The sequence below is a fragment of the Crotalus tigris genome, unplaced genomic scaffold (assembly GCF_016545835.1).
Source record: "Crotalus tigris isolate CLP2741 ecotype Arizona unplaced genomic scaffold, ASM1654583v1 scf7180000017673.840971, whole genome shotgun sequence".
In the NCBI taxonomy this organism is placed as follows: Eukaryota; Metazoa; Chordata; class Lepidosauria; order Squamata; family Viperidae; genus Crotalus; species Crotalus tigris.
In genome coordinates this window covers 267,399-293,186 of record NW_024096558.1, presented here as the reverse complement: position 1 = coordinate 293,186, position 25,788 = coordinate 267,399, and the positions used below count along the sequence as shown (strand labels likewise).

General features: G+C 42.2%; 2 protein-coding genes across 6 annotated transcripts in view; one reads left to right on the top strand and one right to left on the bottom strand.

Moving 5' to 3' along the window:
* Window positions 1–15,958, top strand: part of LOC120305434 (breast cancer anti-estrogen resistance protein 3 homolog) — a 39,703-nt gene extending 23,745 nt beyond the window's left edge. For all 4 annotated transcript variants that reach the window (XM_039337262.1, XM_039337263.1, XM_039337259.1 and 1 more), the window contains 8 exons: window positions 3,384–3,808; window positions 4,167–4,264; window positions 6,290–6,852; window positions 8,460–8,575; window positions 10,678–10,849; window positions 11,175–11,286; window positions 12,977–13,168; window positions 15,318–15,958. In XM_039337262.1, coding sequence (XP_039193196.1) covers window positions 3,384–3,808; window positions 4,167–4,264; window positions 6,290–6,852; window positions 8,460–8,575; window positions 10,678–10,849; window positions 11,175–11,286; window positions 12,977–13,168; window positions 15,318–15,469 — 1,830 coding nt within the window. In that variant the 3' untranslated portion in view covers window positions 15,470–15,958. The remainder of the gene's footprint in view (window positions 1–3,383; window positions 3,809–4,166; window positions 4,265–6,289; window positions 6,853–8,459; window positions 8,576–10,677; window positions 10,850–11,174; window positions 11,287–12,976; window positions 13,169–15,317) is intronic.
* A 159-nt stretch (window positions 15,959–16,117) lies between these two features.
* Window positions 16,118–25,788, bottom strand: part of TRIP10 (thyroid hormone receptor interactor 10) — an 87,905-nt gene continuing 78,234 nt past the window's right edge. For both annotated transcript variants that reach the window (XM_039337264.1, XM_039337265.1), the window contains 5 exons: window positions 25,253–25,362; window positions 22,375–22,507; window positions 21,375–21,499; window positions 19,558–19,688; window positions 16,118–18,332 (listed from right to left, as the gene is read on the bottom strand). In XM_039337264.1, coding sequence (XP_039193198.1) covers window positions 18,181–18,332; window positions 19,558–19,688; window positions 21,375–21,499; window positions 22,375–22,507; window positions 25,253–25,362 — 651 coding nt within the window. In that variant the 3' untranslated portion in view covers window positions 16,118–18,180. The remainder of the gene's footprint in view (window positions 18,333–19,557; window positions 19,689–21,374; window positions 21,500–22,374; window positions 22,508–25,252; window positions 25,363–25,788) is intronic.

Sequence of the window (25,788 nt, the reverse complement as noted above, 5' to 3'; positions counted from 1 at the left end):
GTTATTTTTCCTCTTTGTTGGTATTGTGCTGGACTAGGCTTTTATTTTCTCACTTTTCAAAATTTCCCAAGCTTCTTGAGTTGTTTTCCCCTTGAGGATTCTCATCCATGGAATCTTTCCCAAGCCCTCTATAAGTTTATTGAAATTAGCTCTCTTAAAGTCTAAGACTCTAGTTTGACTATGTTCTATTGCTTGTGCTTCCATAATGTTGAATTCCAATATTGCATGAACACTTCCTCCCAAGGTTCCTGTGGCTTCAACACTTTCTATCATTTCATCTCTGTTAGTGAGAATTAAATCCAAAATGGCTAATCCCCTAGTTCCCTTCTCTACTTTTTGGGAGACAAAGTTGTCTGCTAGGTTTGCAAGGAATCTGTTTGATCTTCCATGGTGCAGAGTTTGTCTCCCAGTTGATGTCAGGGTAGTTAAAGTCCCCCATTACTATTGTGATGTGCTTCCTACATACCTTAGTTAGCTGACTAGCAAAAAGTTCGTCTGTTTCCTCTGTTTGGTTGGGTGGCCTGTAGTACTCCTATGGCAATGTCATTCCCCCTCCCTTTTATATTGACCCAAATGCATTCAAGATAGTTTCCATCATTGTTGTGCTCTATTTCTGTAGAGATGTAGTTATTTCTTATATAGAGAGCAACTCCACCTCCTCTTTTATTTGGTCTGTTTCTTTTAAATAATTTAAATTCCTCTAGCTGTGTGTTCCATTTGTGGGTTTCATCCCATCATGTTTTCATAATGGCAACAATATCATATCTGCCCTCATTAACCTGAATTTCTAATTCACCCTGTTTGCTGTTCATACTCTGTGCATTGATGTATAGACATTTGAGTCGTTTATGACTGACCTTGTATTTACTTTCTACATTACCTGTGTGGTGCCTGAGTTCCCCTATTGTCCTACTCCCTATTTGGTTGTTACACTTTGTGTGACACTCGCTATTAGAAGCTTGATTTTGCTTGTCCACACACACATGCACTGATAGCCCTATAATTTTTAGATTGCCGGGGACAGGGGTGTTCTGTATCAATTAACTCACTTTCCCCTCTGTCTAGTTTGAATATTCCTCCAGAAAATCTGTGAATTTATAGCTGAGTAACTCAGTCTCTTTCTTTGATGGATGCAAACCATCTCTTTTGTACATTTTTTCATTGGACCAGCTACAGACATCGTGACTAATATATCCAAAGCCTTTCCCTTTACACCACTCCTTTAGCCACATATTGAATTATGCTATACGCTGGCCTTTTCCATTTTGCTCCTTATATATTGGTAAAATTTCTGAAAAAGTAAGCCTACAGCCTATTCTACTAAGTTCCTGCCCCAAACTCTGGAAATCATTCTGCACAGAGTACATCTTTTTGAGACAAGATGGTTAGTGCCAAGATATACAATAGCCTCCACATCACAGTCCTTGCTGGCATTCTTGATTATTTTAGAAATACGCTTCTTGTCCCTACTGGCAGTAGCACCTGGAAGACACCTGACCTCTTTCAAAACCTCTGTGTCCTTTCCTAAATTTACATCCCTTATAATTGAATCACCTACCAGAAGGTGGCTTCTCTTTTGGATGCCTTTCTGTACTTACATGACTGTTGTGTAATACCTGATTCGCACTTCTCCCTGTCGAAAATAAGTTCTTCATCTCAGACCACGATCCCCTGTTTATTTGAGTTATCATCACAAATACCTTTACCTGTCTCCTTAATGTCCCTATTAAGGTCAACAAGGGCACTGTATTTGTTGTGCAGGGACACAGCGAAAGTGTCAGAATCCAATTATATTTCATCTTTAGTTATCAAATATAGAAAACCCCAATTCTGCCTTCTCTGGATTCTGCCATAAGAGGGAGAGAAGGGGGAGAAAAAAGGGGCTTTATGGCCCTCACTTCCTTCAGTATACTTCTAAGGAACTGAATGTGTGTATTGCAAAAGAACTAACCATAAGAATGGGGCCGTTTTCCATTCATGTAGTTTCTTTGAAGTCTCCATCCAGCCGGGCAGTAATGAAAAGGGGGTGGAAGTGTAATGCCTGAGACTGTCGCTGAAAGAGGAGGTTGATTGGGTGGGGCTACTGGGGAAACCCTTCAAACCTTGAATTGGAGAGCTTGGACCCCAAGTCCTATCTAGAATGCCTGCAACCATTTTCTCTTAATAAAGGATCCCTGTTGGAAGAATTATTCCAAGAGTTCTGTCTTCTTAAGATGCAAAGTGGGGTGGGTCCTTACAGAAAGCGTTGTGTTTATAGTTCACAGCTCTCACCCTGCCAGATCCCACGGTTGTCCACACTGCCCTTCTCCTGCAGGATCTTTGTGGTAGAGGGGGCTCAGTAGAGTAGAGGGACTGAACTGGACACCTAATTTCTGCCTGAAGAGCACAGATTACAGACCCTAGATAAATAATCTGTCCTTGTGGACTAGTGATTTGTTTACAGATAGGACAGTTTCCAAGTTTGAAAAGGGTACTGTGAAAGACAGCTGCAAAGCAAGTGTTGCACTGAACTAAGCCAGACATTCTTAGATACAGGGAATCTCAGACACACTTGCCCTGTTTGTGATTTTTAGTTATATAATTTGTACGCCATTAGGCGTGCGGGCCGCTATTTTTCTGGTGCAGCCTCCTGAAGACTTACAGTTTATAAAACCTCCCAGCAGCTCTCTGCAGTTTAAATATAATGGAGATCCAATCAGGGCCTCAGCTACTTTTCTGGTGCAGCCTCCCGAAGACTTACAGTTTGTAAATACATCTATATCTATCTCTCTCTCTCCCTCCCTCTCCCTCCCTCTCTCTCTCTCTCTCTCTCTCTCTCTCTCTCTCTCTCTCACTCACTAACTAACTAACTATAGAGAGAGGTAATGTGTATACGTGTGTTATGTATTTGTTTGGGTTGATACATACCGTATATGCCGGCGTATTAGGCGACCCGGCGTATAAGACAACCCCCGTCTTTGTCGCCGAGCCACATTCCTAGAACATCGTCTTATACGCCGGAAACTACCAGTATTTCCAGCGTATAAGACAACTCGGCGTATAAGACGACTCCCGTCTTTGGCGCCGAGTTTAGCGCTTCCAGAAGTCGTCTTATACGCCGGCATATACGGTACTTTCTTTTGAGAGCAGGCAACAGAATTTCATTTTTAATATGGGCCAGCGTGCTCATAGTAAAAAATGACAACAAAGGTTATCTTATTTATCTTATCTCACTGGTTCTCAGTAACCTTCAAGTAGCTCTTTGTCTTGTTCTTGTATTTAATCATCTTGAGATTGTTCTAATACTGTGTTTTGTTGGACCTCTCCTTAAACAAAGACAGACCTTCTATGTGTACTTACCTCTCTCTCTCTCCCTCCCTCCCTCCATTCCCCCCCCCTCTCAGGAGGCAGAATCCATGTTACGGAATGATGGGGAGTTCTTGATCCGCGATTCACGCTCTAGTCTGGGTGATTATGTCTTGTCATGCCAGTGGGGAGGACAGGCCCTGCACTTCAAGATAATTCGTGTGGTACTCCGTCCCCGAAAGGGCTATTCTCGCACCCTTTTCCAGTTTGAACAGGAGCAGTTTGACAATGTCCCTGCCCTGGTGCGCTTTTATGTGGGCAACCGGAAGATCATCTCAGATATTTCAGGAGCTGTGGTGTCTCGACCAGTCAACAGGTCTGTACCACTTCGCTGTCTGGAGGAGTGTTTCAGTGATACTGGCCAGCCTCCAGGCCCACCGAAGGAGGAAGAAGCACCTCTTCGACGGTTCAGCTTTTGTTCTACCATTGCTGGGGAACAAATAGGAGATGGAAACTTGCTCCGGTGAGGAACCTTGCTCCATGGTGAAACTGTTGGAGGGGTGGTGGTGAAACTTGGCAGTGTGGCAGAGAAGATGATATGGTACTCCTAAATTGTGCTTTTAAATATAGCTACTTAGAAATAAGGCACACTTTTAAGTAATTATGGCCAATTCACTGGGTCTTGATCAGATTTATAGTGCAGGACCTTTATTACAGTCTAGGTCTCAAAATGTGGAAAGCCTTACCAGTGAAAGAATGTTTGGTGGTGTGATTATGGAAGTCCCCAAAGTCAGTTAGCTTTGCTGCAAGTTTTTGAGAAATAGGGTTGGTGGGGGAGAATGGATTACTTAGTTCTGTATCTTGGTTTTTCCCTTTCTCAGAACAAAAGATCGAAGTGGAAGTGACCCCAGTAGCCTAGATCAGCTGGGCCAGAGACCTTCATTGCATGGTGCCCAATCAGACAGCAACTTATTGACAGGTGGGTATATGGAAGACAGACTCCATATGGGCAGGCTGGCATAAAGTACCTTCAGTCTACAAATAGTGACAGGAATATGGTTCCTCTACTGCTTTATCTACAATACCACACAGTACAGGTTAATACATTTCCCCCGAATCTTCTAAATAAAAGCAGAGATTCTTCAGCTTTCCAGGATTATGCAACTCATCCTGTATTTTCCCCGATATCAGTTAAATCATGCAGGAAAGCAGTGGATTGGAAGCAACACAGTGTCTGGGAGTCAAAGAAAAAATATAGAAGTTGGCATGGCTAGAACTGTTCTGTAGGATGGGGAAGGTAAAGCATAGAATGTGATTTCTTTCTCCTGAAAATATTTAATTGCCATTTAATGAAAAACGTTTCTAGTTATAGTCAAAACTTGAAAAGCTGAGCAGTTTGACTTAAAAGCATGAAAAAATGATAAAACATGTTGTGACATCCCAGTGCAATCCTGTTCTTTCATGCATGCATCCTGACATCAGACACAAGTACATAATTTACAGGGTTTGCATTGTGAAGTCATAATCCATTTTTTGTTAGTTGTCCCCTCCAACACCTTTAGAGTGATGTATATTTTACAAGAAAGCATTTAATGTCTCATGATGTTTACATGTGATGGCTACATTGTGATGGCTACATTTTCCAGTTGAGGCTTTATCAGTTTATAGACCATGGATTTTGCATTTGTTGACAAACTTAGCATGAAACCAGAAATAATAGCTTGCTGGTTTGTATGATATCAGAGCCCACAGAAGATTGTCAGGATAGCCTTGTATACCATGTGGTTTCCTTGGATGAGAGCTGGACCTTAAGGCTCTGATAGGATCCATGGCCTCTACCACTGAGTAGCTTTTGTTGGTGACATTGAAGGGCAGCAGGTGCTGCCTGTAGTTAATAATAATAATAGTAGTAAAGTTGGAAGGGACCTTGGAGGTCATCTAGTCCAACCCATTGCTCAGGCAGGAAACCCTACACCATTTTGGACAAATGGCTGTCCAGTCTCTTCTTAAAAACTTCCAGTGTTGGAGCATTTACTGCTTCTGGAGGCAGGCTGTTCCACTGATTAATTGTTCTCACTGTCAGGAAGTTTCTCCTTAGTTCTAGGTTGCTTCTCTCCTTGATTAGTTTCTACCCGTTGCTTCTTGTCCTGCCTTCAGGTGCTTTGGAAAATAGCTTGATTCCCTCTTCTTTATGGCAGCCCCTGAGATATTGGAATACTGCTATCATGTCCCCCCTTGTCCTTCTCTTCGTTAAACTAGACATGCCCAATTCTAGCAACCGTTCCTTCTATGTTTTAGCCTCCAGTCCCCTAATCATCTTTGTTGCTGTTCTCTGTACTCTTTCTAGAGTCTCAACATCTTTTTTACATCGTGGTGACCAAAACTGGATGCAGTATTCCAAGTGTGGCCTTACCAAGGCATTGTAGAGTGGTATTAATACTTCACGTGATCTTGATTCTATCCCTCTGTAGTTGCTAGTCAGTTTTGACAATGGCTGCCTGTTTATGTTGCCAATGGCCAAGAGTCCCATTGAACAAATCTTGATGATATTGGGGCCTACATTACAATAAAATCATCGTAAATATGTGCCTTTGCTTGATTAGGGAATGATGATTTAAACTTGGAGTAATCAAATATTTTACGAGTGTTTTCATTATTAGGAGTGCATCTATTAATTTCATTAATCAGTGTGGTTAATCAATTGATCCTTATTTTTAGATGAAAGTCTCCTGCACCATCTTCATTTAATTGATGAGATTGACTACACATACATTTTAAAAATTAGCGGGTACATCTGAAATGTTGCATATATTATATCTGGCACCATAACATGATAACATCTTGTTTTAACACTGAAATTCCCAGCATTTGATTTAATAGAAATTCAATATAATAAACATATTCAGACAGAAGTACACTTGAGGCAGGGAATGTTTGTGTATCAATCGAAAGGAATTATCTAACTCTAATCCGTCTGCACCCAAAACCATTCTTCTGTCCACAGGAAGCGCAGAAACATCACCTGGAGACCAGGACCGAACCCAACCCCCTCCTTTGTCTCCTGCCTTTCGCACAGGCAGTGACCCTGTCTTACGGCCAAGTGCCTCAGCACCTCACCTGCTGGAAGGTTTGGGACTGAGTGGTTCAGAAGGGCGGCTTCATTCCAAAGCTCCCCCAAAGCCTCTGAGGATCCCTTCCATGCTGATGAGTGACTACTGTGAACTGATTCCTAAGGTTCCTCAGGGGCCCCGAAGCCACGTGGAACGCTTGCGAACTGAAGAGAGATGGCGTGGCCGGGCTCACATTACAGAGACTGCTTTTGGGTTCCTGGATTCTGTTCAGGTTCCTTTTCCTCCTTCCCAGTCAGAGGAGATGGAAGTGGAACCAGGGTTTGAGCGCCCGCTGCTAGAGACTACTTCGTCCTTCCAGCTTCAGCACTTTAACTCATTGCTTTTGACCTCTAACAACAAGCCCCTGGACTCCGGCACACTCAAGCACCTCAAGGACATTTTTGCTACCCACGATTGCCACACAACAGCCCTTCATATTTTAAAAATGGATTGTCAGGTGAGGGCCACAGAAGGCAATTTATCCTATAATATTATTTTAGTGATCTTCAGTTGCCTCCTTTATGGTGGATTGCATTAATTCATACGTAACAGATGATTGGTTTTGTACAAGTGTATTTTGACCTGAGCCAGGCCTGGAACTCTGGTTTCGGCCATCTGATCTGCTTGATTGTTATGGGAGAGATTCCCTTTCTCATGTTAGAAAGCTAACTCTAAGGCGTTTGGGTTAGGAATTCTGAGCATGAGACAGTGTCTGATGCAATCTGGCCCTTTTGTTAAGCGAATTTGGACTATTACCATCTCCTAGTTTTATGAATGCTCATGGGCTGATGCAGAAGAGTCATGGGGCTCCTTTCTGTGGTTCATATAAGCCAAGATATAAACTGTGCTTTGCTACGAAAGATTGCATCACTCCCATTCCAGAACTTGCTTATTACCCACATTGAATTGGGATTCTAAAAGCCTCTTTGAGCTTTCCTCATCCTGCTTAGCAAAACCTTAATAAATGAAAGCGGTGGTAAGTTGCAGGCCTGAAGGATCAGAAATCTATTCTATGAGCAGCAGTGATAGAATTGGAAGGGAACCTGGAGGTCATCTAGTCCAACCCCCTGCTCTTAATAATAATAATAATAATAATAATAATAATAATAATAATAATAATAATAATAAAGTTGGAAGGGACCTTAGAGGTCATCTAGTCCAACCCCTGCTCAGGCAGGAAACCCTATACCATTTCGGACAAATGGCTGTCCAGTCTCTTCTTAAAAACTTCCAGTGTTGGAGCATTCACCACTTCTGGAGGCAGGTTGTTCCATTGATTAATTGTTCTAACTGTCAGGAAGTTTCTCCTTAGTTCTAGGTTGCTTCTCTCCTTGATTAGTTTCAATCCCTTGCTTCTTGTCCTGCCTTCAGGCGCCTTGGAAAATAGCTTGTCAATGCAAGCAATCCTTAGTGCTAAGATGAGATATACGTTTTTTAAAAAAAAATTGAGCAGAAAGTTTTTAATCTATAGTTTCACTCTAGTCTCTTTAGGACCCTTATTTAGTCGTAATTTGTGTTTAGTTCTTCCAGATTCAGCTAGAAAAGTAAATCTAATTTAAAACAGGGAACCTCTCAGGAAAAGATTTGGAAAGAGTATATTTAATTGAAATTTTAATGGAGATAATGATGAGAACAGTACTGTGTAGGAGCATAGTAGCATAGAAAACAAATTCCTTTTCTATTTAAAAAAGAAAAGAAAAAAGTAACTTTTACTGGGTAAAAGCCAGTAAAGCAGCATTTTTTGAGCATTAAAATAAGAATTCAGTTACAGATCTTTCCAGCTTGGAATAGTTAAAGAAAAGTAATTTTCTCAAATATTTCCTCCTCCCCTGCTGCCTGGTTTTGGCATGTTGGAAACAACGTGATGGGGATTGGGGGATTTCTGTCTCAGCTGACTCCCTGAGCCCTTTGGCTCTCTAGCTAAAATGACCTGCTGTCGTAGAAAGTATAATTGATTTAGCCCATAAGAAAAATTCCCCTCAAGGGTGAAATGGAGATGATGTAAGAAACAGCTGTTGGCTTAAATGCTAACATCTTGTGAAATACACTATATCTCTTTTACAGGCGTTGAGGATCATTGGCGTATCTAAAGAGCAGCAGCGGGCCATGGGGGTGAGCTCGGGTCTGGAGCTTATAACCCTGCCTCAAGGGCATCAGTTTCGGAAGGACATGCTGGAAAGGTACTGACTAAAGTTCTGTGGTGTCTGGCAGGCGCCAGAGAAGAAGTTGTGAAATGGTGTGTACGTATCGGTGTGTGTTCTCCAGAACTTGCTTGCTTGTCTCTTGAGGATGTATTGGAGGAGCCAATTCACTTAAGGATAAATATGTAATTACAATCTCAACTTATGGAGAGGTGCAGTGGCTCAATGGCTTAAAAAATGCTGGAGAAGGTTTGTGGCTCTGGCGGTTCAAGTCCTATCACCACGTGATGGAATGATATCCCCTCACTTGCCTCAATTCCTGCCAACCTAGCTATTTGAAAAGCAGGTAAACACAAGTTGATAAATAGGTACCACTTTGATGGTGAGGTAACAGCGCTCCATGTTTCACCGCACATTCTGTACTACGGTATGATGTCACTCTGGCCACATGCCTGCGGAAACAGCTTCAGACAGTGCTGGCTCAGTAGCTTAAAGGAGCAGAGATGAGCACCACCCCCTAAAGTTGGTTACAACTAGCGGAATAAAAATTCTCAACTTATGATCAAAATTGAGACTGGAATTTCCATTGCTAAGTCAGGTGGTTCTTAAATGAGTTATGCCCGATTTTACAATCTTTTTGGTAGGCTATTAAGTGAATCACTGCAGTTGTTAAGTGAATTATAGGATTGTTAAGTGAATCCCGCTTCCTCCATTTACTTGTCAGAAGCTGGCTGGGAAGGTTGGAAATGGTGATCACATGACCCCAGGATCATGCCACTGTAAATACAGTATATACCAATTGCTTAGGACCTGAATTTTGATTGTGTGACTGGAGATGTTGCAATTGTTGTAAATGCAAGTACCAGTTGTAAGTTGCTTTTTTCAGGGCATTGTAACTGAACGGTCACTAAACAAATGATTGTAAGTTGAGCACTACCTGTAATTTAATTATTGCTTACTGCAATTGTTTTGGTTTTATTTTAATTAACTTACTGTCACTGTTTTTAATTTTTCTATTACAAAAGATTAGAGCATAGTTACAAACACATTGTGAGTCTTCTGAAGATTTAATGGTAAAGAAATCAATTTTTTATTCAGTGATAGAAAATTTAAAAAATTAAAAATAAATTAAAAATAAATGACTTTCTGGGAGAGCAGAGAATAGTTTCCTGAAGACAAAGGTCCAGTCATTCTCAGGAGGCCACTTCATAGTTGACTGCTGACTGTGCTTTGCTGGCCCTTCTCCCCCTCTGGCCACATTCCCTAGATCAGCCTGGAGCTGGCAAATAAACACCTCTTTTAGACATGAGGGAGATGCAAATGGCTCTGCCTATCTATCCCCTTCAGCCACTCCCTAGCCTACAGGTGTCCAGTAGGGGATCATTCTTAGTATTAACCTTGTGAAATCTAAAGCTTCCTCCTGCCATTATATATTCAAGATGGACAGTGATTAATCTTTATAGGTTAATTATATTTAAGGATGCAGGTCTATACATATGTTGTATATAGCATGTTTAAGTGTGTGTTATGCATGTGTACACTTTGACAGCAAGCAACTAAATTTCATTTTCAATGTGTGCCATTGTGCCCACAGTAAAAAATGTCAATAAAGGTTATCTATCTATCTATCTATCTATCTATCTATCTATCTATCTATCTATCTATCATCTATCTATCTATCTATCTATCTATCTATCTATCTATCTATCTATCTATCTATCTATCTATATATCATTCTGAAAGTGAAGGCTAGCTAGTCCTTCCAAGGCCCAATTTGAAAAAGTAATTGCTAGAATTATGAGTGCTTGATAAACAGCTTTTCCCAATCAAATCTATTTAACACTCTATACAAAGAAAAACCCAACTAGTGCATTATTCTGTGGCAGAACATCTTGTAGAGGGTCCTGCACTGTGGACTGAGGAACAGAAGACATTCCTCCAGTTCAGATGGGATCTTGCATGTCAGCTTGACGTGAAAAGGCTGGTCTGGGCCACCTCCTGGCTTCTGGTCTGCCAGTAAAGCAGCAAGTAGGAATCCTGTTATTGCTTTTGAGCGAGACTCTTCCCAGATGGCAGTGAATGTATTTGAGAGCTGCTGCAGCAGCACCGCCATTTTTTGTGTTTTCTTTTTCCATCCTCAGGCACCATCTTATAGCTCTGGGCATTGCTGTGGACATCCTGGGCTGTACAGGGTCAGTGGCTGAACGGGCTGCCACCCTCCACAAGGTCATCCAGCTAGCCGTGGAGCTGTGGAGGCCAGTTGGTGACCTCTTTGCCCTCTCTGCCGTGATGAAAGCTCTTCAGCTACCACAGGTGAGGGGGTGGCAGTGGGCTTCTGGGAGGAAAGCCAAAGCCTAGGCTAGCCTTGTGTTCCTGCACAAAAAAGATGGAAAAGTGTAGTTTGAGTTCAGATACTTGATCAGAAGCAGCTCACCTAACAAAGCTAGCTCTGGTTTTAGTCCACATGTTGCTGTTAGAATGGATGGAATGCACTTAATCTACCACTCTGAAGTGTAAATATTTATATCCCGTTTTCTTTCTTTATTAAGCACCTGGCCAAGCCAGTCATTCCATTCTGAACCCCAGAGGCTGTGCAGGCAGCTCTATTTATACTTCTCTCCTGTTTTGGAATCTGCAGATCTCCCGGCTGGAGCAAACATGGAGGCATCTGCGCCAGAGCCACACCGCAAGCGCCATCGTCTTTGAGAAGGAGCTCAAGCCTCTCTTGGGGAATCTGAACAGGGCTGAAGGTAGGGCCTTGCAATTATTCTGGCCAACTCCAGTCATTACAGCTGTGTAGAGCTTCTGGTGCATTGTTCTATTTTCATGTGCAGCTCGGGAGTCAGCAACCTTTTCAAGCACCATCTTGTGCACCATGGACACAATTTTATTTAGGGCTGAGATGTAGGAAGTCAGTTTAGAGGTCAGCTGCTCCATGGTATATCACCATGCAGACATAATCTTGGCAGCTTCCATGTAATATTGGAAACATTTAGACTGTTAAACATTTTTATGAGCAGCTTAGTGAATATATAAAATATTCATTGAATCACTTTTATAATAGTTGTACCCCGTTTTGCATTCATTTGAAGTTGCATGCATCCATTCCCATTCTAGAAAATTTAAAACAAATAATATGAGCAGAGCTGTAGTTAAGGGTGTGGTGTTGTTTCTTCTTGGACTCTTGAGTCCTGCTTTGGGACTTTCTGTGTTTTAGAGGATATATTTATTACATCACTCAAAGTTTGATCTTTTTAAATGTTGCAGTCACTCTTATAAAAGGCTTCCAACAGAAATGTAAGTTTACTGCCTCAGGGATGGCCCTAAACTGCAACTTAGGGTTTATTTTATTTTATTATTTTATTTTATTAATTTATGTGGCACCTACTTTGTTTAGAGGCAACTCTGGGCAGTTTGAGTTCTTGTTGTGAATTCTCTGAGTAGTTTCATTGCCACAAAAATGGGAAGTTCTAGTGTATCTGGACAGTCATATACACTTGTTCCAGACTAGGCAGATTGTTGTTTTAAGGTAAATAATTGTGCCGGTATTTATATACTCCTATTACTGAAATTCCTTGTTATCAGGGTGCAGAGTGACTCATAGAGTCAAAGATTTGGAAGAGACTGTAGAGTCCAAGCAATCCTCAGAGTAGAATTTACTAGATATCTCTCATATCTAGCCTCTGTTTGAAGACCTCTAGAGTGAAGGAGTACTTACCACTTCATGTGACAGTTTGTTCTTCTGGCTGACAGCTGGCAGAATCAGGACATTCCTCCCAATGTCTAGCCTGAACTTCCCTCCTTGCTGTTTAAATGTAACTGCTGTTTGATTAGGATGCACTCATGCAATGGGCCAGCATTTGAAAGGCTGCCCATTATGAGCTGATGTATATGAATGCACTCCTCTGAGCAGGATTGTTTTCCAAACTTTCTGACTCCAATCTAGTAAGTAGGGTAGCAAAAAGTTGGTGAATTCTGCAGCAGTCAGACTTCTCTATAGGGATTGGCATCTTAATAAATACAGGAACAACCTTTGGAAAATGTCCAAGCCACCCAGGGTCTCCTTTGGTGAGATGGGCAGCTATGTAAATTTGATTATTAATTAATTAATAATAAAAATATGCCTTAAACTGAATTAAATCAGTTTCTCAGCTTACAAGTTACCACAATTGGGATTGATAACTTAGTGTTAACCAAAATGGCTGTTAAGTGAAACAAAAATAGTGTTTGATTTTACTTTAGCTTTCCTTTGCTTTATAGACTGCAAAGGTTATGGGGAAAATAAGAGGAGGAAGGTGTGTCAGATACATTTGCTGCCTGGAGTTATTTGTAAAAATAATAAATGTGGGATACATTACTGCTGGAATTGGGAACAATTGTTAAATAAGACTACCTGTAATTCCATCTGTGATCTAAAAGGCTGTTGTCTGTGGCCTACAGGGAATTCTGTCTTCTCCCCAAAGGAGGTAGCAATTCCTCATATCCTGCCTCTTCTCAGTCTTATGGAAGGAGAGCAACTGTGGGACGACAATGAGGAGACGTGTGATGTCCTCCTGCGGACGCTGGAAGCAGCTCGCTTTGTTGCCACCAACTCTGGCGCTTATCGCATCAGGGCTGAGGCCAGACTTCAAGGTAGGGTTGCTCTTGGCAGTGACAGCTGGGCCCTCTCTATGTACCTTGGTTAGCTCAGTTCAGATTGGCTGTGAGCATCCATTCCTTTCCCAGTTGCCCTCTTACGTGGAATACGTGTGGATGAATAGCAGCAGCCTAGAAGAAAGCTGTCACAGCATCAAGGTGGTGGACTGCACTGGAATACCCAGGCTCTAGGCCAGAGTTTCTCAACCTTGACAATTTTAAAGCATGTGGACTCCAACTCCCAGAATTCCACAGCCAGCATTGCTGGCTGTGGAATTCTGGGATTGAAGTCCACATGCCTTAAAATTGTCAAAATTGAGAAACACTGCTCTAGGCCATTGTCAGCTGCAGTAGCTCACTGAGTGAGTTTGGGCCATCCTCTCAGCACAGTCTACCTTGCAAGGTTGTTGTGGGGAGAAAATCAAGAGGAGCCTTATGTATTCTGCCTTGAGCTGCTAAATAAGTCGGGATAAGCTTCTAACCAATGAAAAATCCACCCATCTGAACTTTGTAGCTATTTTGGTGATGGAAATATGACTCAGCAATGGTTTATTAACAACTAGTCTTAGTTAGCCTGTGAAATACGCCAGCTCTAAAAGGAGCAGCAATTTTGGGTAAGCACAACTTGTAGCAGCTGGACTCTGCTCTTGCGTGGCTCAAAATGTGTTTTAATTCTATCCTGATCCTACCATACTGGGTAGGGTTGGTGATTAGTCAGTGGATGGGTACTTCAAGGAAAGTTTTGCCCCTTATACACTCCAAAGAACTTTGGCTGTGGATGATATCCAGTGGGATTGCCTTACGCTCTCTCTCTCTCTGTACTTTCCCAGCTCTGCTACCGAAGTTGCAAATTCCACTACAGTTTTAAGAAAATAAAATGCTCGGCATGCTGTATGTGTTAATGATTTATTAGAAGTGTGCAGCAGTCAGATCTAAAGTGGGCGTTCTTATTGTACCGGCTGACTGCTCCATAAAGGAGCCACGCCTTTTCCTGAGTTTGGAGGATAGTGGCGTGGCTGAGGAAAATGCCTGATTGGATTCAGTCACATCCTGTCACCACCTCAACTTGGACATGTTTTCTTCAGCCTGAACAGCCGCAGTACAAATGCCACAGACAGGTGTGGCAACGGTGCTCACTCCAGAAGGGAAGCACCTTTGCTTAGATCATATCCGAATACTGCACCCCTTTCTGACTCACTTTTCAACCTTTGCTAAGCAAAACTAATGCAAGCCAAGGCTTTCTATGAGTTTGTGCCACCTTAAAACAGTGCACCATTATGGCAGTCCCATGACATAGCAAGCCATAAACTAGGTTTTATGGCTGGCCAGATTTAAACTTTTAAAAAGCCAAAAACTCAAAATGAGAACATAGACCCTTCAACTCTTGGTTAGAATCTCACAAAGTGGTCTATTTTAATTTTGCAGTTGCTTTATTATTAAAAATGAGGTTTCTGGTGGCAAGGAATCTGTGTGTACTACATTCCTAATCTCTAAATTAAGCTGTCATTTTATAGCTTATCTGGGTGTTTAAACACAGCCTTGGTATGATGGCCTTATATTATTCTGAAATAAGGAATTCTGTTATACAGGTAGTTCTCAACTTACGACTGGTCACTTAATGACTGTTGGCAATTACAAAGGATCTGAAAAGTTACTTATAATCTCAAAGTTATAACTGCCCCTGCCACCTCCAGTCATGTGATCGCATTTCTGGTGCTTGGCAACTGGCTCGCTTAGTGGATAAGCTGAATTTGGACTTAGAACCCATGAGTCACTTAACAGCCCCATGATTCACTTAACAATCATGGTGACCCATTTAATTACTGTCACAAAATCAAGTCCGGTCATGTGTTCACTCAACTTATAACCACAACAAAATTCTATGACCAAAATTCCGGGCTCAGTTGTCACAAAACAAGGACTGCCTATACCCACATTGGTTATACTAATCCTTTTTGTTCTGGCCTTACTGGAGTTCAGTCTTGTTCTGAATCTAGTATGTGTGGCTTAGCAGCTTCTTTCATTTTCCACTGGTGAAAGGAAAGGAAAACATTTAGCTAATATTAAGATGGGCATTCTGTGTAGTACTGATTGACATTACAGAATTCAGCTCATGTTTCCTTTTTACATTCTTTTCTCCATTCAGGATTCCAGGGCACTCCAGAACTCCTGGAAGTGTTTCAGACGGAGTTCTCCCTTCGGTTATTCTGGGGCAGTAAAGGAGCACAGGTGGAACGGGGTGAAAGATACAAGAAATTTGAACGGATCTTGACTGTGCTTTCTCAGAAACTAGAGTGAACTCATAGGAGTTCTCCCCCCCACACACCAGGCAGCTGGAATGCAAAGAAAGGGTGGTAAAGATGATTAGTAAGCAGTAAAGAGGAGGGTCACCCAGTGCCAGGATTAGATGTTGACTGAGCTGAAATTTGAAGGTCTTCCAAGGAATGACTGAGCAGGAGGAACTTCTCTGTGGTAGACATTCCTTCTAGTTCAACAGGGCCAGGGCTATGGAAAGAAACAATCTGGAAACTTTTTTAACCTATGTAAAAGAGCCAGCCTGCAATAAAGAAAGCAGTGGATGGTTTTTAATCACTATGTGCTATGAAAATAACTTCGCTCTCTGCATATTCTTGCCCAATTTAGAAATTTCACAGCATTGGTTTACAGATTCCCCAAACCAGAAAATAACAGCTTCTAAGATTGTTATCTGCACCCAAAAGTTTAAATGCATTTATATCCAGGTTAGAAGAGTCCGAGGATCCATCCTGAATAAAAAAGCAACCTTCCTCAGTTGGAATATCTTCCCTGTTTTTGTAGTTATCATTCCATTATGCAGAGCTGAATTCTGCAGTTGATATTTCTTCCTTTTTAATGTATGTCATGTATTGCATGGAAAGAAACTTGCGTAGGTCTTTCCAGAATTTTTTTCTTCAACTTGAACAGTACTTGAGAAAAAGTACTTTTATTGACAGAGGTTGTCTTAATAACGGCTTTCTCCCTTACCTATACAAGACCTTGAGAGAAGCTCAAGCAGGGAGAAAGCTTACATGCATCCCTTTTAATACCAGTGGAGGTTCATAAAAGGTTTATCCCAGCACCCAAAGTCAGTCACTGAAGAATTAGGAAAGACTTCAAACAGGATTCACAGTGGAATCCTGCTTTCTCCCATGATCCAGAGGTGGCCATCAACTTGGATAACTTTACTGAAGAATCATGAGGTTACCCATGACTTAACCACATCACATCTTTTTTTGGTGAGGAAAAGTATTGCTACTGTTGTGGGTCACTTACTTGGCCTCCATGGGTAGAGACTACTTTGGCCTGATGCAGTGCAGTTCTTAGTTTTTTATTTGACCAGCAGATACTAGCAGCTACTTCCGTAGTAAGGCATTTCTCCCCCCCCCCAAGTGGACAGTACTCAGGCCTCTCTCCAGATCTACAAACATTTGCACAGAAGCACTGCGTGGGTAAGCACAAGTGGAGGTGGAGGAAATTCCCCCCCCCATCTAACAAAAGTGCCGGTCCAGTGTCAGACAACAAACCTGTTTTCCCCTTCACCTCCCACACTCTGCCCCTGCTTTGTGCTGTTCTGTGGATAGGCAGCAGCTAGCAGGACCTGATGGCTGCCTGTGGCATTTGTTCCCTGCTTTTTCCTCCAGCTCTCACTTGGCTGGAGTGGTGAACTGTGTACAACTGGAAAGGTAGAGGATCATCATTTGGATCCCAAATAGTGACGTAAATGCTACGGATGTTAAAAGTCCACTTGGCTTGGAGGCCAGAGTGACAAAAAAAGGCAACTGCAGCACAAGTATCCCTCAATTAATTTTCTCCCTACTATTTACATAAAGTGTAAAAGGCACTCAGAAATACATTCTGCATCTCAAGAGAGAAGGGAGGGGCATGTTTTGGCCCTGTCCTTCCAAGGCTGGAGGGATGAGAGCTGAGGCTACGTTACAGATTATGTGAACATGTCAAACTGAATGATAAAATAAATTGGTCACTGTATAAAACAACTGAGAATACATTAGAATCGTCTTTAAAACAAACAGAAGCGGGAGAGGAAGAGGCCAGAGCCACCTGCTTTTGCTTCTCATGTAATGTATTCCCAAGGGGGAAACAAACCCGAAGACTCTGGCACAGGCACTTTTTAATGGCTGAAAGGAGCCAGGGTAATCCAATCCAAGAAAACTGTAAAGTGCATTTCAAGGAAACAATATAGAGATGTTGGTCTGGCGCCGGTGTGGTCTTCGGCCTGCCCTCAGACAAGAAGGCTATGGGGACACCTGCATCTAATTGAAGTAGCACTGGGAGTGACTGGGGTGCCCAGCAACTATCCTTCCCACTCTCTGCTTCTAATCTAGTCAAACAACAGGCATAGCAGCAATCTTAAGGATACACATTCCAGGCTTCTAATCCAACCCAGTCCGATCCTTGAATATGGACACTCCTCCCTCCCCAGTCCTCAAGGACCTACAACCCCCTCGAGGTTTGGGCTGAATGCAGCATAAAAGCAGCAGCAACGTTTCTGTGGAGGGAGCCCTTTGCTCTGACCAACCTGGCAAAGAGAGGAGGGACAGCCAGCTCTGCACCCTATTGCAGCCACATTTCATCTGATGGGGCAACTACCACAGTCCAGAGCCACGAATTCGGGAATCTTCCTATATGCAAAATTGCACTTTTTTATCTACTTTGGCTGAAGGGTATTTCCTATGGAATATTTTGTAAGTCTGCCACGAAGATAATGGAGGAAAGGAGGAGCAATTACTAGCTGGAAGTCAACCCCCTCTTGTACTCCCATCCGAGGCCTTGCTTTCAGCTGGTTACAGCCATCGTTTTGTTAGTCTGCTAGTCAGTTCTTGTCTTGCAGTAGTGATTTGGTGCAGATTCCTTCTTTTGCATCTCACCCAGAGCAAACATCATGGAGCTGTTTCCAGGCAACTGAAACTCCGCCCCTCTTCCATTCAGACGTTGTTGGTGCAGCTCTTGGAACTTGGCTATCAGTCCCTTACTCAGTTCACATTCAGTCGCAAATAGGAGGTAGGGACGTAACCCTCACCCCCTTTATTACACCTCCGTACACGTGTCCACCCATCCCCTTTGTCTTCCTCCATCAAGTTGAGCTCTTCACCTTCCTGCATGGAGATGGTGCCCTCACTGGAACCTTTGGGAAGCAAACAAATGAGCAAGGGCATTGATTAACTGAAGCCAAGAACATCTGCGAGGCAAAACTGTTCAAACCATCAGAGTATGCAGCAGTTGCCAGGGTAGAATTGAGGGTGGGTGGGTGAATGATGTACCAAGGCTTTAAAGCAGGATGTGAACTACACTAAGGAGTTACATAGCCCTTCAAAGAGTAAAGCAGAGTTTTTTGTCTAATTCAAAATTTCAGGCATTGATAATTTTTCACTCAAAAAAAAAACTTGTTTCCCTGCAGCTGGCAGTTTACTGAACTGCTTATAATGGATGGGAAAAATACATTTACAGAGGATGCAGGGGGAAATCTAATGGACACTGCACCCTGTTTTGTTCATTAACACAGACTTAATACTTGCTTCTGTGGCCATGCTGTTGTCATCTTTATGGCCCAAGAGCGGAACAACTTTAGTGGCTACTCCCTCCATAGCACTGTTCTTAAGACTAGGAGAAAGCAATTGCTCTTTGGAGAAAAAGGACTAATTTACATGCTGAAGGCATGCCATGGCACAAATAACACACACACACCAAACCCCCACACATCTAATTGTGCCTTTTGAGGATGGAAGCTTTCATTACTAGCATTTTGAAAAGCATTTTCCCAATCCTTTGTGGTAAAAACAGTGCAATTAAAAATTAGTCTGGGCAAGACTAGTGAATGGCTTTGGGCTATTTCATGCTGAAGCTTGGACAAGTCAGTTGTGATTGCTCTTCTGAACAGAAACCTGCTTATCATTAAACTCCAATAAACGTGAGATATGTACATGGTTTTAAAAACCCAATTTTTTTCTTTTTAAAAAGCATTTCTGCTCAGAGTCAGTTGGACTCAGGCAGTGTCTAAACATAATTAATTAAAGTAATGCCAAATTATTTTGTATAAGTAATAGGAACTGCAGATTTTAAAATCTATTTTTGGTACAGAACCAATTCCGGGGGGGGGGGAGAAGGAGAATGCAGGATTAGGAAATAATGCTAGGAGAGGCAGAGAGTAAAAGCCTAAAAGTGACAGATCTAATCTCCTTCCCCAAGAAAAGCAAAATTGCAGAAATGAAGAATAATACATCCCATTCTACTGTGTGTATTTCACAAGGCAGTCCTTGTGAAGCTAGCCGAATAGAAAGGGTACACATTTGCTTCTGGTCTCAGCTATTCTACATGAACACAGCAACTGGAGAAGCTTGCCAAGGTGCTACCTTCAAATTGATATATGGCCACACAGGTTCCAATGGGTGATGCCAATTCCTCTTCAAAGTCCTCATCAAACTCTGTGTAAACGGGTTGGTTGAGTGTGTCCTGGGTCTCGTTAGAATGAGTAGTGTCAGGGCTAGAAGGAGAAAACCAAGTATTGGGTATTTATGTTGCATTACAAATCAGAGGAGGAGATGTGGGCAAAAGCTAATCTGATGTCATCATAGTGAAGATAAAATATTACTTCTTGTAAGAAAGCTTCAACTGGCCTTCCTAATGGGACTATCAATCTCTCATTTTTTTTCTTGATAGCACGAGTGAATACATGCACTCTAGGGAGTATTAAAAGAACAAACCAACTTCGGTTCAGCAATATTTTATGCTGTCTCCTGGTAATGGATATGCTACCGTAGGGGTTGTTTTATGTGCAGGCTCATCAAAGACATTTTACACTACAGGTAGTCCTTGTTTAGCAACAGTCTGTTTGCTCTTGCAATGTCGATGCCCACATTTACAATCTCTGCACTGTCTCTCTCCCTGTCATTACACTGTTAATACTGGTCCTCTGTAGCTGACCTCCTTTTTTTTCTTCCCCATCACAGAGCTGAAAGATTGTCTAAACAAGCAATCTTTTCCTGAGCTATCTTTCTCCCCAACACAGCACATCCCTAAGTTAATAAGCTGAGCTCTCTGACTTAATTATTGGGGGGGGGGGTGAGCGAGTGGATTAGAACCCAAGAAGGCTGGTAACTGCTCCCTGAGACTGACAGAATCCTAAGCAGTTTCACTGTAGAGGATTTTGTTTGCCTCCTATACCAGTGATGGCAAACCTTTTAGAGACCGAGTGCCCAAACTACAACCCAAAACCCACTTATGCATCGTCAGGTGCCGGGTGGGTGTGGCCCACTGAGTGGGTGTGGTCCATTGGGTGGGCAGGGATGTGGTAACAGCAGACTGGGTGGGACTAAAAAGTTAAATCAATGAATTTCAACTTTGCGAGATCTTTTTTTCCCCCCGCAAGTTGAAATTGATTGATTGATCCTTTTTTTTTTTTTTTTTGCACACGGTGGCGGAGGCCTAAAGCGAAAAGGTTTTATAAAACCCAGCTGAAGGCCTAGGACTGGGGCAACAATGCGTGTGCCCATAGAGAGGGCTCTGCATGCCACTTGTGGCACGCGTGCCATAGGTTCGCCACCACGGTCCTATATTAAGAGTGCACATACAGTAGCTACAAAACACATTCCTTTACATGTGTATTCTCCACTGTGTGCTTGCTTTCTTGTAATGCCCTCCTCTCCAATGAATGTAAATGCAAATATCAATTCTCTTTCTAATTATTTGAAAGGTGTATCCTTCTGGTTGTGTAAAGCATAGGAAACACGAAGTAAAATCGTATGTTATGGTCATATGAGTCTCACTTTATTGACCATTTTGCATAACAGCCAAGTTGCTGTTCCCTATTGCGGTTGCTAAACAAGGATTATATCTGTTTTCAGGGGAAAAAAAAATCTGTCTCCAGCTTTTTGTGGAAGGAAAAAAAAGTGACCTCAAACCTTGACAGGATGTGGCTTTTCCCTCCAATTCCAGTTTAACTTCAGTGAAAACACAGGATTGCTCAAGGAGGAGCAACTGGCAGGATCCTGAGGAAAAACTTAGGAATCCTGCAGATCAGGGCCACTCTCCAGGATTAGTCCTGAGGAACCACTGTAGCTAAGAACTCCACAGTGTGAATGTCTCGGCCTCACCTTAGGAAAGATGCCCAGAACCTCAAAGAACTCTAATGCCTGGTGGTGGTGGTGGGTTCTTCTTTGCTTCCTCTCACCTGTCTTTTTCATGTGAGCAGTTGTTATTGTTCAGGGCACTGGCAGGATCCAAGTGGCGGTTATAGCGGGTAACCGTGTCAGGGCGGTTGCTCAGCATCCTGCTCTCGGCATCTGTCAGCCAAGCCTACAGAGAGGCCAAAAGGTGGGCATGGATTATGGCTTCCCAGCAGAAGGTTCGTCTCCTGGGCTTTTTGCCAGCAACTGCTAATGTAACTCCAAAAGGCAGAACATTGGTAATGGATTGCCAAGCCTGCTTTATGATGCTCCAAAGGAGGCATAAAGACTCTCCCCAGGTTTACATCGTCCTTGTTATGAGCAGGCTTTGCCAAGCGCCATCCAGGGCAACATGGACTCATGAGGAGCACTTGGGAGAGAAAATTGAAAAGGGTACCAAGCTCCTCGTGGTCAATGCCGAGCACAACCTACTGGAAAGTTCCCTTCTGCAAATCTCCTGCACACCAGTGGCAGAGTCCTTGGCACTTGAGAAGCTTTAATTACTGCTCTGACCAGGCACAAGAAGCCCCTGTGAGCCAAGAAGTCTAGAGCTAAAATCCAGCACTGGCTCCTGGTAACTGACAAACCTCAAGCAGTTTCTCAGGAGAAATCATTGTATCTGACTGAGAAGCCCCTCTGACCTGTGCAGAAAGACAAAAGTGACACCATGGAAGCTCTACCTCCTTAATAAGGGCTTGATCCCATTCTCCTATGGAACCCGCCCAGTTCAAAACCTTTCATTAAGTATGACTCAGCAGGCCAGTCAAACTTCTGCTTCTGCCCCCCCCCCCTCAATCCATGATTCAATGTTAACTACTGTCCTGTTCAACAAGGTTACTTGTAATGCAGCAGCAATTTCAGAACACATGCAACTTTCCAAAATCTTGGGAATGCTCTCAGAACCCCTCTAAAAGTTGCCCTTGAAATGTATTTTCAAAAGTTAGTGAAATGAACAATTATTCTGAATGTAATCAGATGCATGGCCTCCCCCTTCTAAGTCCTTACTTCACATTTCTGAATCTCTAGACGCAACCTTTCAATATTGCTTAGTGTCTCTGAGATCTTTGGCTCCAAGCTGTTGGGGTCTCCCATCTGTGGTGTCTTTTGGTAAACATCCTTCATCTTATTTAAGGCATCCCTGAAACAAGGAAGGGAGCAAACATGGTTATTGAGAGAAGTTACTGCAATGTAGATGCAAAAGAAAGGGCAATCAAAACTCAAAGATATTTGGAACAAAGCAAACCTTAGTTAATACAATTAGTCTTAATAAACAGTTAATTAGTCCAATCTTTCTATACTTTAAATGTATCGATTGAGGTTTTGTAAACTTCAGTACATTTTTTCAGTTTCATTATGAGTTATCCTAAATGTTAAAAGCTGTACCAACCGGCAAAATTAAATGTGAAAAGTTACAAAGCACATCAATTACAATAAATGCTGTATGTTTGAAAATAATTGCAATGATAATCAGCAGTTAATTCTGTTTATGAATTAACAACATCCTAGAATTAGTAAACTATCTACAACCGTAGTGGGACAGAAAAGTGCCCTTTAAACTCAGAAGCTACAGCAGAAGCAGTGGCTTACTTGCTGATCCAAATTAACTGGCTTAGCATAACAGCATCTGTTCTTTGAGATTTGCACAAGTTGCCAGAAGGTGTTCAGTCTCAATTCATAGGTAAACTGGAGCTTACCTATGAAGCCCTTGCTGGATTACTATCTGGGGTACCTACATGGTTTAATTAGGGAGAGGATATTCTGGGTGCCCACTCTGAAAAAAATCTGGGGAGCTGGGACTTGGGAGTTTCTTAGGAACAGCTCTCTTTTGCTGGACAGCCTGCTCCTCCCCTAAGGCTGTTTTGGGAAATGGAATCCCCGAAGACGGAAATCAAATTTGCTCCTCACAACAATGGATTGATTTATTATTTTAAGTAGTTACTATTTATTGGGTTTATTAATGTTATGCTTTTCAGCAGCTTATAAACTTTGGGAAATAAATTAATAAAAGAAAAACCCTGAAAATATTGTCCTAATAGGACAATAACATGTTAAACAGTGTACAAATGGTAAAAGAGCCATGGCATAATTAAGCATGAATTTATAAACCAGGGCAGAGGTCCATTGCAACACCCAAATTAATAGTGCAGATGGATTTCTGAAAAATACATACTAAACTCCTACTCTTTGCTACTTCTCGCTTTCCCCTGGGAAATGGGCAGCTAATGGAATGTATGTGTGGTGTAAAGAGGGGAATGTCCACCCTACTACTGTTGCCTTTGTTAATACCCTTCTTACTCCTAATGGCGGAAGAGGGGGTTCGGTCTGGCCAGCTGGACCATGATGGCCTAGCTGGATATTGACTCTACATCACCCAAATGGGGGATAGACACAGGATTAGAAGAGCCATTAAAACTTGCAAGAAAGCAATCTTAAGAAAGAAGAAACTACCAAAATGAAAATGAAGATTTCTTTGTTAGCTCAAAGTACACTGTATTTTAAGGATGAAACTAGTCGTACACTGCCTCCTGGTGGTCAAGTCATGTAAGCAATAATGTATTTGTTAAGGACTCAACCTGACACAACCTATACCATAACACTTAACATACTAACTAGAATACTTGTATTTTTTTCTTGGCACTGACTAGACCTTTCTGTTGTCCTGCAAAATTCTGAAGTGTACCTTTTCCTTTGTGGCTGAAGTCTACATCACAGGGATCCAGAACGTAACAAAGGTCATCCTTTCTAGTCTTTGGTTTTTTTTGCCCAAAGAAATCTATTGTTGGAGAAGTTGACAGAGTGCCATTTGCAGCAAATATTACTTGTGGGATTCTGGGCCAAATGATGTACAGCACCTTTCCCTTGACATTTACTTTTAAAGAAGTAGCATACTTTTCTCTGGCATATACAACTTTGATTATCCCCGAACATTCATACTTTTCTCTCAAACATGCTCATCTAACCTTCTTGCCCTTCCTACCCACCTCTACCACATGGGCTGTTTTGGTTTTTACTAGGGCTTAGTAGCAAAAACTCAGGCAAGTTAGAGATTTTGGTATCTCTTTGTTGGATTGGATCGCAGATCTTGGCCTAGTCTTGAAGTCTCCTACAAAGTTAAGTCCAACTTAACCTACAAAGACCAGAGGAGATGCTCCCAGTCCTAGGTTGCAGAAAGCACGACCAAGGAGGCAGGCAGAAGCAGAGTGCACATCTTGTACATCTCACGGTGAAGATCAGCTCTCAGAGCCGAGTGGTTTTTTTCCTTTCAGATGCTGCCGCAGCCACTGTCCTTGTCACTCAGCTGTCCTCATCTCCTCCTCTTCCCCTGCCTGCTTGATCTCATGGAACATTTGCTGTTGTCAGTACTCAGCCACAAATGGAGCAGATGCAGTCCAGGAGGCTGACAGAGTTCTAGCAGGCAGGAGACCTTTGGATGGTGGGCAGGAGACAGGACCAGGGAGAGAGGTGGCAGGAGTACTGTAGGGGAGGCTTTGCTGAGACTCAAAACAGCTGCAAATGCTTTGCACCCTGGAACTGGCCCTGCCCAAAAGCAAAATAATAACACAAATGTGTGTGCACCTTCCACATCACTGACTCCTGCTTTATGTTAGGCAAGACTAATTGCTAAAAAGGTCTTTATTGTTAAGTAAACTGCAAAATCTTCAAATAGGAAAGGACCAAACTGATACATTTTCCTTCCATGAAGACTAGGTAGCTAGAACGTGTTGAATGTCAGGGATATTCAAATCAGTATTAATCATGGAGCTTGAAAGAGCCAATTTTCTGAAATCTCAGAATTTTTTTCACTTGGGAAAAGTTAGTTTCTTCTCTTCGTGGTCTGCTTAGATCACAGGAAGGACAAGTAACAGAACGCTCTGACTCTCACCTTTGATCCAGCTCTTTCTGCAACTCCCGGCTTCTTTCTTCAATCTTCTGTTGTAATTTTTTTCTCCTTTGCTCCGGAGGCAGATGGCTAAAATCTTCTGTGATCACAGTCTGGCAGCAGGAAAAGACACATATCATTTTTTTCCCCCCAGATGCTTCTCCTCTGTCCGCAAAACCAACTTTTCTCCCATAGGCTAATATCTAAGTACTCTACCTGGGAAACGTCATCTTCCATTGCCAAGAGTCAAGACAGGCAACTAACAGGATGTAGGCAATGATTCCCTATAGCCCCAGAATCCTGTTGCACCACATGGTGGATGTTTAGCTCTGATTATACAGCTGGGAACCATCTTCAAATAAATAATGCTTAACCATCCCCTTTCCCGCAATGTTTTGGGGTTTCAAGATCCAGAATTTTAAAGGCTAGGGATAGAACTGAAATGCTGATACAACAGTACAGAAGGTTAGTATAAAGCTATTTGTGGCTTTATTTCAGTGATACATATAATAAACCTGTTGATTATGGTATTTAGTTCT